This window comes from Hyperolius riggenbachi, chromosome 4 (genome assembly GCF_040937935.1).
Source record: "Hyperolius riggenbachi isolate aHypRig1 chromosome 4, aHypRig1.pri, whole genome shotgun sequence".
In the NCBI taxonomy this organism is placed as follows: domain Eukaryota; kingdom Metazoa; phylum Chordata; class Amphibia; order Anura; family Hyperoliidae; genus Hyperolius; species Hyperolius riggenbachi.
This window is the reverse complement of record NC_090649.1, coordinates 176,111,668-176,123,768: the sequence shown is the minus strand read 5'-3', so window position 1 is coordinate 176,123,768 and position 12,101 is coordinate 176,111,668. Positions and strand designations below refer to the sequence as shown.

The 12,101-nt window shown below is 42.8% G+C and overlaps 1 protein-coding gene across 17 annotated transcripts in view; it reads left to right on the top strand.

Moving 5' to 3' along the window:
• The window catches only part of TNIK (TRAF2 and NCK interacting kinase), a 458,011-nt gene that overhangs the window by 402,905 nt on the left and 43,005 nt on the right, over positions 1-12,101 (top strand). For 14 of the 17 annotated variants that reach the window (XM_068281022.1, XM_068281018.1, XM_068281020.1 and 11 more), the window contains 2 exons: positions 4,101-4,264; positions 7,241-7,335. In XM_068281022.1, coding sequence (XP_068137123.1) covers positions 4,101-4,264; positions 7,241-7,335 — 259 coding nt within the window. The remainder of the gene's footprint in view (positions 1-4,100; positions 4,265-7,240; positions 7,336-12,101) is intronic. The other 3 variants (XM_068281015.1, XM_068281032.1, XM_068281030.1) reach the window with 1 other exon arrangement.

Genomic DNA, 12,101 nt, shown 5'->3' with positions numbered 1-12,101 from the left:
TCTACCTAAATAAAGTGGTTCTTTGTTTTTCTATTGATGCTTTGCAAATATATTTTTTTATATAAAATCATTAAATAAACAAGCACATTTATATCTGTTCCATGTATGCTAATACCATAGATCCAGACAATTTATTTTACAAAATGTTGAACAAATAAAGCAAGTTACTGACTTTCTTACTGGAACTTGGATATTTCCCATATCAGTAACATAGTTCTGTTTTTAACTTAAAGGGGAACTGAAGAGAGAGGTATATGGAGGCTGTCATGTTTATTTCCTTTTAATCAATACCAGTTGCCTGGCAGCCCTGCTGGTCTATTTCTCTGCAGTAGTATCTGATTAAAACCAGAAACAAGCATGCAGCTAGTCTTGTCAGATCAGACTTATAAGTCTGAACCACTGAAACACCTGATCTGCTGCATGCTTGTTCAGGGGCTATGGCTAATAGTATTAGAGGCAGAGGATCAGCAGGGCTGCCAGGCAACTGGTATTGTCTAAAAGGAAATAAACATGACAGCCTCCATATACCTCTCTCTTCAGTTCCCCTTTAAAGGGCAACTGAAGTGAGAGAGATGTGGAGGCTGCCATATTGATTTACTTTTAAGAAATACCAGTTGCCTGGCAGCCCTGATGATCCTCTGCCTCTAATACTTTTAGCCATAGCCCCTGAACAAGCATGCAGCAGATCAGGTGTTTCTGACATTATTGTCAGATCTGACAAGATAGGCTGCATGCCTGTTTCTGATGTGATTCAGACACTTCTCCAGCCAAATAGATCAGCAGGACAGCCAGGCAACTGGTATTGTTTAAAAGAAGATAAATATGGTAGCCTCCATATCACTGTCACTTCAGTTCCCCTTTAAGCTGTCATTACAAAGAAGCCTTTATTGTCAATGTGTGGCCATATTTTGGTTCTTTGTACATTGAACACTGCTGCATAAGGTCGGTAAGGCTTCACTTCTGAGCACTTGCTATTCTTAATTTGAGCTCTTTATTAGGAAGTCGTTGCAATTCATCTGTATTTTCATACAGAGCAGCTTTTGTGGCAGAAATCTATAGGATTTCCCATGCCTCAGCTGAGTGTTTATACTCCCGCTTATGTTCACACACCTCCATGATTTTGTATCTTGTCTTAGTTACCATTGTTAGTGTTCATAATTTTATGTTGATCTCTTGCCTTATTAAAGAAAACCCGGGGTGGGTTTGAAGAATGTGATCTGCATAGTGAGGCTAGATCTGCCTATACAGCCCAGCCTCTGCAATCCCTCATAAATCACAGCCGTGCTGTCGACACACAGCGTGTCGCAGCGGCTGTGTTTTTCTCTATAGTGTCAGTCTGCTGCTCTCCCCACCTCTTGCAGAACTCCAGTCCCCACCTGCCTCCCTTCCCTCCTCGCTGATTAGAGAGAAGGGAGGGGGGCAGGGACCGGAGCTCTGCAGGAGGCGGGGGAGCAGCCGAGACTGACACTACAGATGTAAACACAGCGGCACAGCGCGGCTGTGATCTATGTCTGAGTTCAGAGTGCAGGGTGACATTAGGGGGGTTTGGAATACCAACAGAGGCTGGGCTGTATAGACAGATCCAGCCTCTGTATTCAGATCACATTCTTCAAACACACCTCGGGTTCTCTTTAAAATGAGGTATTGCCATTTTCTGTTGTGGAAGTTTTTTTGTGCTTTTTTTTAATGGACTTGTTATGAATAACCAGAGGAAAAGACTTTGAGATGATTTGATGACATTTAGTAGTCTTTGATATGCCAATATTTTTTTAGCCGTTTGTTTAGTAATTTTTTTATTTTTACTTTGTTGCTGTGCTGTCATTAAAGACCGGTGCCCATATGCAATTAACTTTTTCTCCTGATTTTTCTCAAAGGTGATTCATTTTTCATATTTTCACAACTTGCAATAAAATGCTCTTTAACCACTTGAGGACTCAGCCTTTACCCCCCCCCCCCCCCCCCTTAAGGACCAGCGCTGATTAATGAGATCTGTGCCGAGTGGGCTCTACAGCCCCCAGCACAGATCAAACATTAGGCAGAGCGACCAGATCGCCCCCCTTTTTTCCCCACTAGGGGGATGATGTGCTGGGGGGGTCTAATCGCTCCTGCCTGCGTGTGGCTGGCGGGGGGGGGGCACCTCAAAGCCCCCTCCACCGCAGGATTCCCCCTCTTCCTCTCCTCCCTCCCTTCCCCGGAGATCGGAGGCTGCACAGGAACGGATCTGTCCTGTGCAGCCTCTAACAGGCTCCTGCCTGTTATGTGACAGCGATCCCCGGCCGCTGATTGGCCCGGGATCGCTGATCTTGTACAACGCTGCTACTGTTAGCAGCGTTGTATAAATGTAAACAAAGCAGATTATTTCCGCTTGTGTTTACATTTAGCCTGCGAGCCGCGATCGGCGGCCCGCAGGCTATTCACGGAGCCCCCCGCACAGGGCCGGCCCGCTCATGAGGCGAGGTGAAACATTTGCCTCAGGCGGCAAATCTGCGGTGGCGGCACCCGCCTCTCCATGGACGCTGGGGCCGCCCGCCGAGCTGGAGGGGTAGCGGGCAGAAAGGGGGTATTGGGCCTAGCGGCGGGGAGGGGGGTCGGACCCCCCCCCTCCCTCGCGTGGGTCCCCCGATCTGTGCTCCTCTCCTCCAGCGTAAAGTACCAGCCAGCGTGCATATGACGAAGAGGCAACGGGCGGGGGAATCACTCACCTCTTCCGCGTTCCATCGCGTGCTCCACTGACGTCACTTCCGGCAACGCCGCCCACTGTATTGTAAGTGGACGGCCTTGCAGGAAGTGACGTCAGTGGAGCGCACGATGGAACGCGGAAAAGGTGAGTGATTCCTCCACCCGTTGCCTCTTCAACATATGCGCGCTGGCTGGTACTTTACGCTGGAGGAGGAGCGCAGATCGGGGGACCGACGCTAAGCCCAATTCCCCCTTTCTGCTAGCTACCCCTCCAGCTTGGCACCCCCCCCCCCCCCCCCCCCACGGCTGGGATTTTTTCTAATTTTGCCTCAGGCGGCAAAAAGTCTAGGGCCGGCCCTGCCCCCGCAGTGAATTGACAGGAAGCAGCCGCTCGCGCGAGCGGCTGTTTCCTGATTAATTAGCCTGCAGCTACCACTTTGCCGACGCGCGTTATGAGTGCGCGGTATGTAAGTGGTTAAACCACCAGCAAGCAAGAAAAATACTCAAAATTGTTTTGATGGTACTGTATCTTTAGCTTTTTGGTACTTATTTAATTGCACAGTGTTGAAAAACTATTTTAAATACAATATGAAAAATTATCCTAAGAGAAAACTCAGGAGAAAAAGTTAATTGCATTAACTAACCTTTGTGCTAACTGCTACAGATCTGATTCAGTGTGCTTTAAACTGAACTCGAGTTGAAGGTCAGGTCAAAGAGGAAGTACTTACCTAAGAAGCGGGAAGTCATTGCATCCTATAGAAGCTTCCTGGGTCCTCCTTGCCACTCACCGGGATTATGGATGGTCAATGAGATGCAAATAATTTGGAGTTGAGGCAGCATTTTGCAAATTTTGGATGGAAATGTATGCAGCTTGAAAATGAACCAATCAAATGCTCCTGAGGTAAAATTCGTTTAGTCAATTTTCAAGCTGCCTGAATTTGCATATAAAATTTGCATAAGCCTGCATCAACTCAACATTATTTGCATCTCCTTGACACTCCCTAGCTGGGATCCTCCTTAACTTCCGGCCGCACTCGTTTTCTGGTGCGAGCACATGGCGACACCTGTCTAGTAGCACAGAGACGGTGCACAAGTGGCTCTGGCTAATTGCGCAGGCACAGCCGTACTCATGCTTGAAAAGGGGTGTGACCCTGATGAGATTTCCAACAAGCCCTTATTGTAAATCTTTGGTGGGACCACAATTGACAACTGGGGCCCGAGGCTGCCGTGGGAGGCTTCCACAGGATTCAGAGACTTTCCTCTACGTAGGTAAGTATGTCTATTATTCTGCCTAACCACAGCTTGCAAAACAACCTTACACTACTAAAAGTCCTGAGAAAAAGATTTTGTAAACACTTATCTGATTATTTTTTTATGTGATTCTGTAAATGCATTACATTTTTTTATCTAATAACCTCTAGTAACCCTGACCTGAGGAGAACAGAGACCGTTATAGAGAATCCTATTCAAAGAACCAGTAGTGGCAGCTCATCCAGTTCCAGTACCCCCAGCTCTCAGCCCAGCTCACAAGGTGGATCACACCCTGGGTCTCAAGCAGGCTCCAGTGAACGCAACAGAGTAAGAGGTAAGGTTGATTTGTAATCCCCCTGCATGGCATTTGGAATTATAGGCTACGCCCACAGGAACATAAACCACAGGCACCGCTAGCAGTAGGCCTGCATTGTCTCAGCACTGCATAATAACTGTGCCTTGAACTTTTACACCCACATGCAGCTCTCGGAAGAGATTGTGTGCGTGGGAGCATCCCTCTGATTTTTGCTTTCAGCTTCATCAGTGTGCAAGTAGAGCTTCACATTGTGTCAAGGTGAATTAGGTTAATAAAACATTTTTCCTTTGCAGAGATTCATGTTTGCATTGTGTTTGGCATTCCATCCTGTTTCCAGCTGCGCTCTAGTCTTAGAACACTGACTCACAATGGGATCACTCAAAGTACACAGTGTACCTCGTCTAATGCTACATTTCTCTATCACATCCACTGTCCCACTTACTCCTGCAGCATTGATGGGCCGTGCACAACAGGTTAAAATCAAAACTGACAGTTACTAATTATAAGGCACGTTGTGTTGGAAAATATGCTCTATTCAAATTGGCTTGGAACTGTGTACGTTTATGTCGCCAAGCCTGAAATAGCTTTGCAAATTCAGCACAAGAATTCATCAGCAAGTTTGTTGAAAGTATGCTGATTAATTCAGTTGTTTTCATTTTCTATTGTGCATTTTTTATTTTAAAGAGCACGATTCAGTACCCCTCTTCCCTGTTATCTGTAAAGTCTGATGGAGCAGGTAACATATTTCAGTAGGATAGTTATAGTTGCTTTACTCCTTCCTATAGCGCTGTCCCTACTTCTGCAGCACTTTTCAGACAATGCTGAACTATTTGTCACTTACTACTCCTTAGTGGGGCTCACAATCAAATGCCTCTACCACAGTCTAGCTAGACACATTATAGAGATGGTAAATTGCTCTCTGCAAGCAGGGAGGTTTCCTACCTCTTTAAAAGAAGAAATCATCAAGCCCCTTCTTAAAAAACCTTCCATGGATCCAGATGCAATGAGCAGCTACAGACCTGTCTCCAACCTCCCCTTCTTAGATAAAGTTATTGAAAAGGCTATCTATTGAAAAGGCTGTCTCAGCAAACAACATCCTGGACCCTCTACAATCTGGCTTTATGAAACACCACAGCTGTGAAACAGCCCTCATCCAAGTCTGCAACGATCTGTCAATGGCAAGGGACAGAGGGGAATGTTTCATCCTAATCCTGTTGGATCTCTCAGCAGCTTTTGATACAGTTGACCATGAAATCCTGCTCAACAGACTGCAGGAGTACTGTGGCATCAGTGGATCAGTCCTCCAGTGGTTCAGATCATTCCTGACTGACAGAACACAAAGAATAGCACTAGGACCTATCATGTCCAACCCTGCACCTCTACAATTCGGAGTTCCACAAGGATCAAGCCTATCCCATCTGCTGTTTGCAATCTACCTGTTACCACTTGGTAAAATTATCCAACAACATGGCCTGACTTACCACTGCTATGCCGATGACACACAGCTATACCTGTCCTTCAAACCTGGTGGAACACATCCTACTCCAAAAATAAATTCTTGCTTAGCCGAGCTACAGGCGTGGATGAATGATAACTGGTTGAAACTGAATGCTAACAAAACTGAGGTCCTTTTTGTCCAAAGCCAGCGCTTGCCATCAAAACATCTCTATCCTAAATCAACACCAATCAGAATTGGGAATTCAGACATAAACAGCTCCAACCTTTTGCGCAGCCTTGGTGTGATTGGGAAATGAGTTTCAGAAACCAAATTTCATCCGTAGTCAAATCTTCCTACTTTAATCTGAAGAACATTGCAAAAACTAAGCATCTGATTCCACCAGAGGATCTTCCAACCTTAGTTCATGCATTCATCACATCACGGCTGGACTACTGCAATGCCCTTTATGCAGGCCTTCCCAAAAAGGACCTGCTCCGCCTGCAATTAGTGCAGAATTCTGCTGCTTCTGATTGCTAACAAACCAGCCTCGCCACTCTCACATTACACCAATCCTTCGCTCACTGCACTGGCTACCAGTAGAATGGAGAATACTCTTCAAGATTGGACTGCTGACATTCAAATCACTGCACAACTTGGGCCCTGGATACACGAAAGACTTGCTGAAGCTGCACCACAACCTCAAATCAGCAGGATCCATAAACTTGGTCACCCCCAGAGTGCACTTCAAAACCTCTGGAGACAGAGCTTTCTGTCATGGAACTCCCTACCACACCTAGTAAAGACAGCCTCATCCCTGGAGTTATTCAAATCCAGACTGCTCAGATCTATTAATAGCACTGGACCAGGTGACCACTGCATCAGGTCCATGGTTGTCTTCTTTCAAAGTGGCCCTTTAGGATAAGGGCTTGATCTTATAGGCGTCTACCACGCATTTACCAACGGCGTTCAGGACTCGGCGTTAAACACTCCCATTCAAGTGAATAGGAGTGTTTGTACCAGGCTTTTACCGGCCTTTTGCATAAACGTGGCATTCAGATCCCGATTTTCCCTGGCTTTCAAGGCGACCCTGGACACTACATGTAGTGTCCTGGGACGGTTAACCACTGCGGCTAATGTCCCCCTGGTTGGACGAAAACGCTGACCGCAACTGAAAGCTGCCGAAAGCCCGAACACAACACCGACGAATGTGACGCCGCCAAAAGTCGGGCAGATGCCCATGTGAACAAGCCCTTAAAAAAAGGAAAATGTTTTTGGCATGAATTGCAGCAAGAGTTCATTGATTTTATGTATTGCAAGTTCAAAAAGAAAAGTGGTATATATGCATCATGGCAGATAAATCTTGTTAGAAAATAAAGGTTAGCTGTAGCCATTAGCTGGCTATGTTTATTATGTACATATATCAATGAGCTTCAAGCAATTGCAATGGCTTAGAGAAAGATTTGGGTTAATATGCATCAATGTTATACTAGTCAATATAATACCAGTTTTAAGCAAGTGTAAAATCAATTTTGTCCTGATGTAATGTAATGTTTTAGCAGGTAACAATAAACCTGAAGGATCGCCGGTGCTGCCCCTTGATGGACCTAATGTAAAGTCTGAAGATAATATGACACGGCCAAGTAGACCAGCTGTAAGTTTTAGTAAATCATGGAAAATACTTTGTTTGTTGCGATAATCCTTTTCAGCCACTAGGTGTCCCTTCCACTATCTGCAAGTCATTCATATTTCAAAATCTTGCTTTGCCCTTTAGAGTTACTCGTTTTGTTCTGCTTGCTTCATAGCAGAGCCGGGACAAGGTCCTCCAGCACCCAAGGCTGAGACACCAAAGTGCGCCCCTCCATCCCTCCCACCCCAGCCGTCACACACTGATTGCTATTACACTAAGAGGTGCCCCAGGGCCCCCAACCCCCCCAACACCTTAATCTCTAGTTATCTGGCTTGCAGTCACTGCTATGTATCCCCTTTTCTTATTTCTTTCTGCTTCAAACACAATTAGGAATGACAGTTGAATGAATTGTGCGCCCCCTCCTACACTGCGCCCTGAGGCTGGAGCCTCTCCGGCCTATGCCTCGGCCCGGCCCTGCTTCATAGTAAACTTTTTTCACCTTTTATCCAATATAATATTATGTATTCTTGTTTATTTACTTATATTGTCCTTTGTCATCTTGTACTTTTGTACCTCTACTTTGTATTGTAGGGAATATAGCAGACGTGTAACTACGGTGCATTTAGTGTTTAAGGGGTACAGGAGCACAAATTGTGAATGAACCAGTCAGAGTCTCATAAAATGGTATCACAAGGGGTTGGACTGCAATGCATAGTATAAGTGTATAGTGTTAGTGTATATCTGAGCTTACTGAAGAACTTGTTCTATTGATTAAAGAAATCGCTAGAGTGTTTTAATGAAGATAAAATAGTACATGAGTAGGAGGTAAATGGAAGGCATAAAAAGAGTATAGGTCTTAAGCAGGTAAGTCCAGAGGAGTGGTGATGTATTTTTCATGGTTACAGGGTAACTGGGCAATACCATAGGCAGAATTGAAGAGGTGCTTATGGAGTGCTTTGAAGCACTTGGCTGTAGGGAATAGTCTGGTGAAAGTTTAAATTTAGCTCAGGCTTTAAACTGTTCTAACAAAGCAAAGCTTGTATTTCCTGCAGAAGTGTTTCCATTGTTGCACATTGCCGTATGACGCTTCTGCAGTTACTCCTTTGAGAACGATTACCTCCTCTGTCTACATTATGTTATTGCTCCTTGCATATTATTATTATTTAGTTTTACAGAGAGGGGACTGAAGCGACTATTTAGTAAATTCAATTCAACTTCTGTTTTTCTGTCGTTTATATTCTATGGTTTCTATTATTATTACTTCTAAGCAATTTTCAGTTTTAATGGTTTACAATTATGAAACCCTTTGTAGAGAATGGAGGTAAATAACATCAAATTACAGTATACTTTATTTTATCCTTCATGCTAAACTATAGTCATGATATGAAAAAAGTGCAAGATTCTTTGGAGGGCACAATCACAATCTGTCCCATTAAGTTTTAATGTGCTGTAAAATGTACAACTTCAGAGCTAGGAGTACAGGTGACTGTACCTCTCCTCCAGTAGATGTCCCCAACACAGCTTTGATGCCATTGATGTCATGGATGGGTGGGGCCAACTGCAGTCCCTGCTACATCTACACTTATTGGCTGACAACCATTGGATATGGTGGCCCCAGACAGTCCCACCCACCTTGGTATTGACCATATCACTGCCGGAGGCTGAGTTTAGTAGTGCAAGGAGTAGAAAAAATTACTTGCAATTGTTGATAATGGAAGTCTGGATGACACAGGCAGCTTTGAGACAGAACAATCAAAGTATTTTAGTAATGTATAGTTGCATTTCAATTAAATGGAGTTATATAAAAAGTGTACCCAAACTAAGGCTTTCATTTACCCCAAAAGCCTTATTTGCTGCTTTGTCTGATAAAGTATTCAGTCACTGTTCCTGTGTGCTTTAAATACTCTTCTTACAGTGCACTGCTAACTTAAGTATTATAGCTTCATACTCTGCAAATTACAGTGTTTACTAATCTCTTTACTGAGCTGTGTTCTGTAACACTTTTTTCCTTTGTTAAAGGACATTTGACTGATGGCAGGTTTGTGAATTAGGTTACATGAACTCTGCCTGTGCTTTGCTTTACAATAGACTTCCTTGGTAGGTCTGCATTTCAGCACAGATCACAAGAGGCTCTTTCTATAATTCAGATTGTTAAGCAATTATTAATGAATTGAATACAAACAGCTGGAGAGCTTATACCATTTTATGAGACACATTTAGTTCAATTTAGTCTTTATGATAAAAGAAGTCGTTTATTTTATGAATAAGCTTTGTGCCGGTACTTGTGAAATAATATATTATTTACCGGTATCTTCAAATAGTTAAAGGTTTAGAAATTGTTGTCCAGATTATTTTGGTTCAACTTGGCAAAGAACTCAAAAAAAAAAAAAAAGCTTTGGGTATCATCCATTACTAGTGGACTAGCTTTCAGGTGGTTATTGTGCTAATGTATACTGTATGCATTGTATAACAGTATCAGTATACATAGTGCAAAGTGCAGGCAGTGCAGTGCCACATTTGTTGATGGGGCAGGGCCGCCAAAGCTTTGGAGCTTGGCAACAGCACTCAAAGGGACACGGAAGGGTGGGTGGGTGGCGGGGGATTGTTTTATTAGTCAAGTATGAGATTTCCCCCCCCCCCCCCTAGGTTTGCCATGATGTACCTATAAACATAGTGCTTTTTAGCCATTAACTGGAGGTAAACAGGATGAGTATAGATACACTTTAGATAAGACAGGTTTCTTCTACAGTCGTTGCAGTGCTCTAAGTATTTGCACCTGGTCCAACGTACTTGAGTCTATTGCTAGATTCCTGAAGAAGGGTACTCAATTTATCCACATAGCAACTTTGCATTTTCTGTTTATTTAAATTACACAATGGGCTACAAATTGTAAATGGGACATTACATTTATTACATTATATCACATTATTTATGTTTGTTTTTTTTTATGAAAATCAAATGTGTATAAATTGAGATGTTGAGAAAAAAAATGGTAACATTTCAGACATGGTAATTAGGGTAGCCGATTAAAGCACTGATCAGCACCATAAAAAGCAGATCCTCCCTTTATTAACATGGTGATCTTAAAGGGTAAATTAATAGACAAAAAAAAGTGGCAATAAGATCAAACTTTTTTATTTCCACTATTGCCAAAGTCGGCACAAATCTGCAGCGTTTCCCCACAGACCAGAGGGGCGGGCAAACGCTGCCTATCCGAACATGGGCTTGCTGTCCAGATCACATTGAGGTGCAAATCTGGACAGCATGCTGCAGCCCGCAGCCGAATCCCTATAGCCATGCATGGTATGGTTTAGCGATTTGTGCTGTGGTTGTGCAGCAGAACTGGAGCTGAGGCTGAATCGAAAATGGCCACCACTGCTAGTGGAAAGTGACCCTAATAGCAGGGTTTCCATGCCATCAGAAAAGATTGAGCACTGAATGCCATAATGTTTTTACTTGGCATAACACATTTTGTTATAAGATTAGCTTTCGGGAGTCTATTCTTTATTATATCATCTTATCCGAAATGAAAAATTACAAGTAAAGGGACATAACACAATCATCTTATCAAAAGTGCTTTGGATTTCCACTTATTTATGTCAAGGATGAGATTGGTGCAGAACTACTTCACAGGATAATGGACATGGTCCACCATAAATACTACCCACTTTTAGACCATAAAAGCCTTCATAGCAGAACCCATGATCTATTTTGCAAGTTGATTTCTGTAGACAAATGGCCCATTGAATAAAAAGGGAAAACTTGATGTCTCCAGATTTATGTAAATTTGTCAGATATTTTTGGTTGAACATCTGTATTGATGCAACTTCCAGCTTCCACCTGTCCAGGCAATGCTAATGTAAATGACAGTGTACTATTATTTATGTGTGCCAACTACACCATTGTGTCTGATTATTAAAAGCTTTGCTCCTTTGTATGCAGAAAACATTAATTCTATAATCTGTATTTAATTGGGGTACCACTGCCCTCAAACCCCACCACAGGCAGATTAAACTATTGAGAATTCATTGTGTGCCATCAAAGTGAATTAGCATGTTGGTGTGTTATATGGTAAAAGAATTGCTCATAGTTAAGATTAGATGTTAAAAAAAAAAAAAAAAAAAAAAAAAAAAACACAGAACAAACGTAGAGTGCATTGAGTAAATAGTGGAGAGTAGCACGAGAAACTGCCAGTAAGGGCTCTTGTATATGCTGTTTGTTGTTAAAGAGGAACTTTAGCAAAAAGGGGGAAAAATACATCCGTACATTGCAAAGTGAGAAGTTAAACAATATAAAGAAAGATCAAGAAATTTATATTGGCCATGTAATTTGTTCATATTGTTTGATCCACAGTCAGCCTGCACGTAATCATCTTTACTACTGGCAGACATGAAAAAAAAAAAAAACGACATCACCAACTGCCTTATCAAAAACCACACACCCCTAACAATGCAATAGGTTGCAAGGTTTTTTTTTTTTATAGCTGTTATTTCAAAGCCGTTATTTCATACGATGCAACAAGGCTCTCACAGTGTGATGTCAGGACCTAGGCCCTTTCCTCACACCATGGGAGCGATTTGACCACAATATTAGCCATACAGATGTCCTTGATGATCTATTGGAGAAATGGTAAAGATTTCTCATGGGAAAAGAGGTATTAGCTATTGATTGGGATGAAGTTCAATCCCTGGTTACAGTTCCTCTTTAAATGCATTTGCATAGTGTTTTTAAAAGTCCATCACACACCCCACACATTTTAATGTTAATGAAAGACGCAGATGCTCATGAGT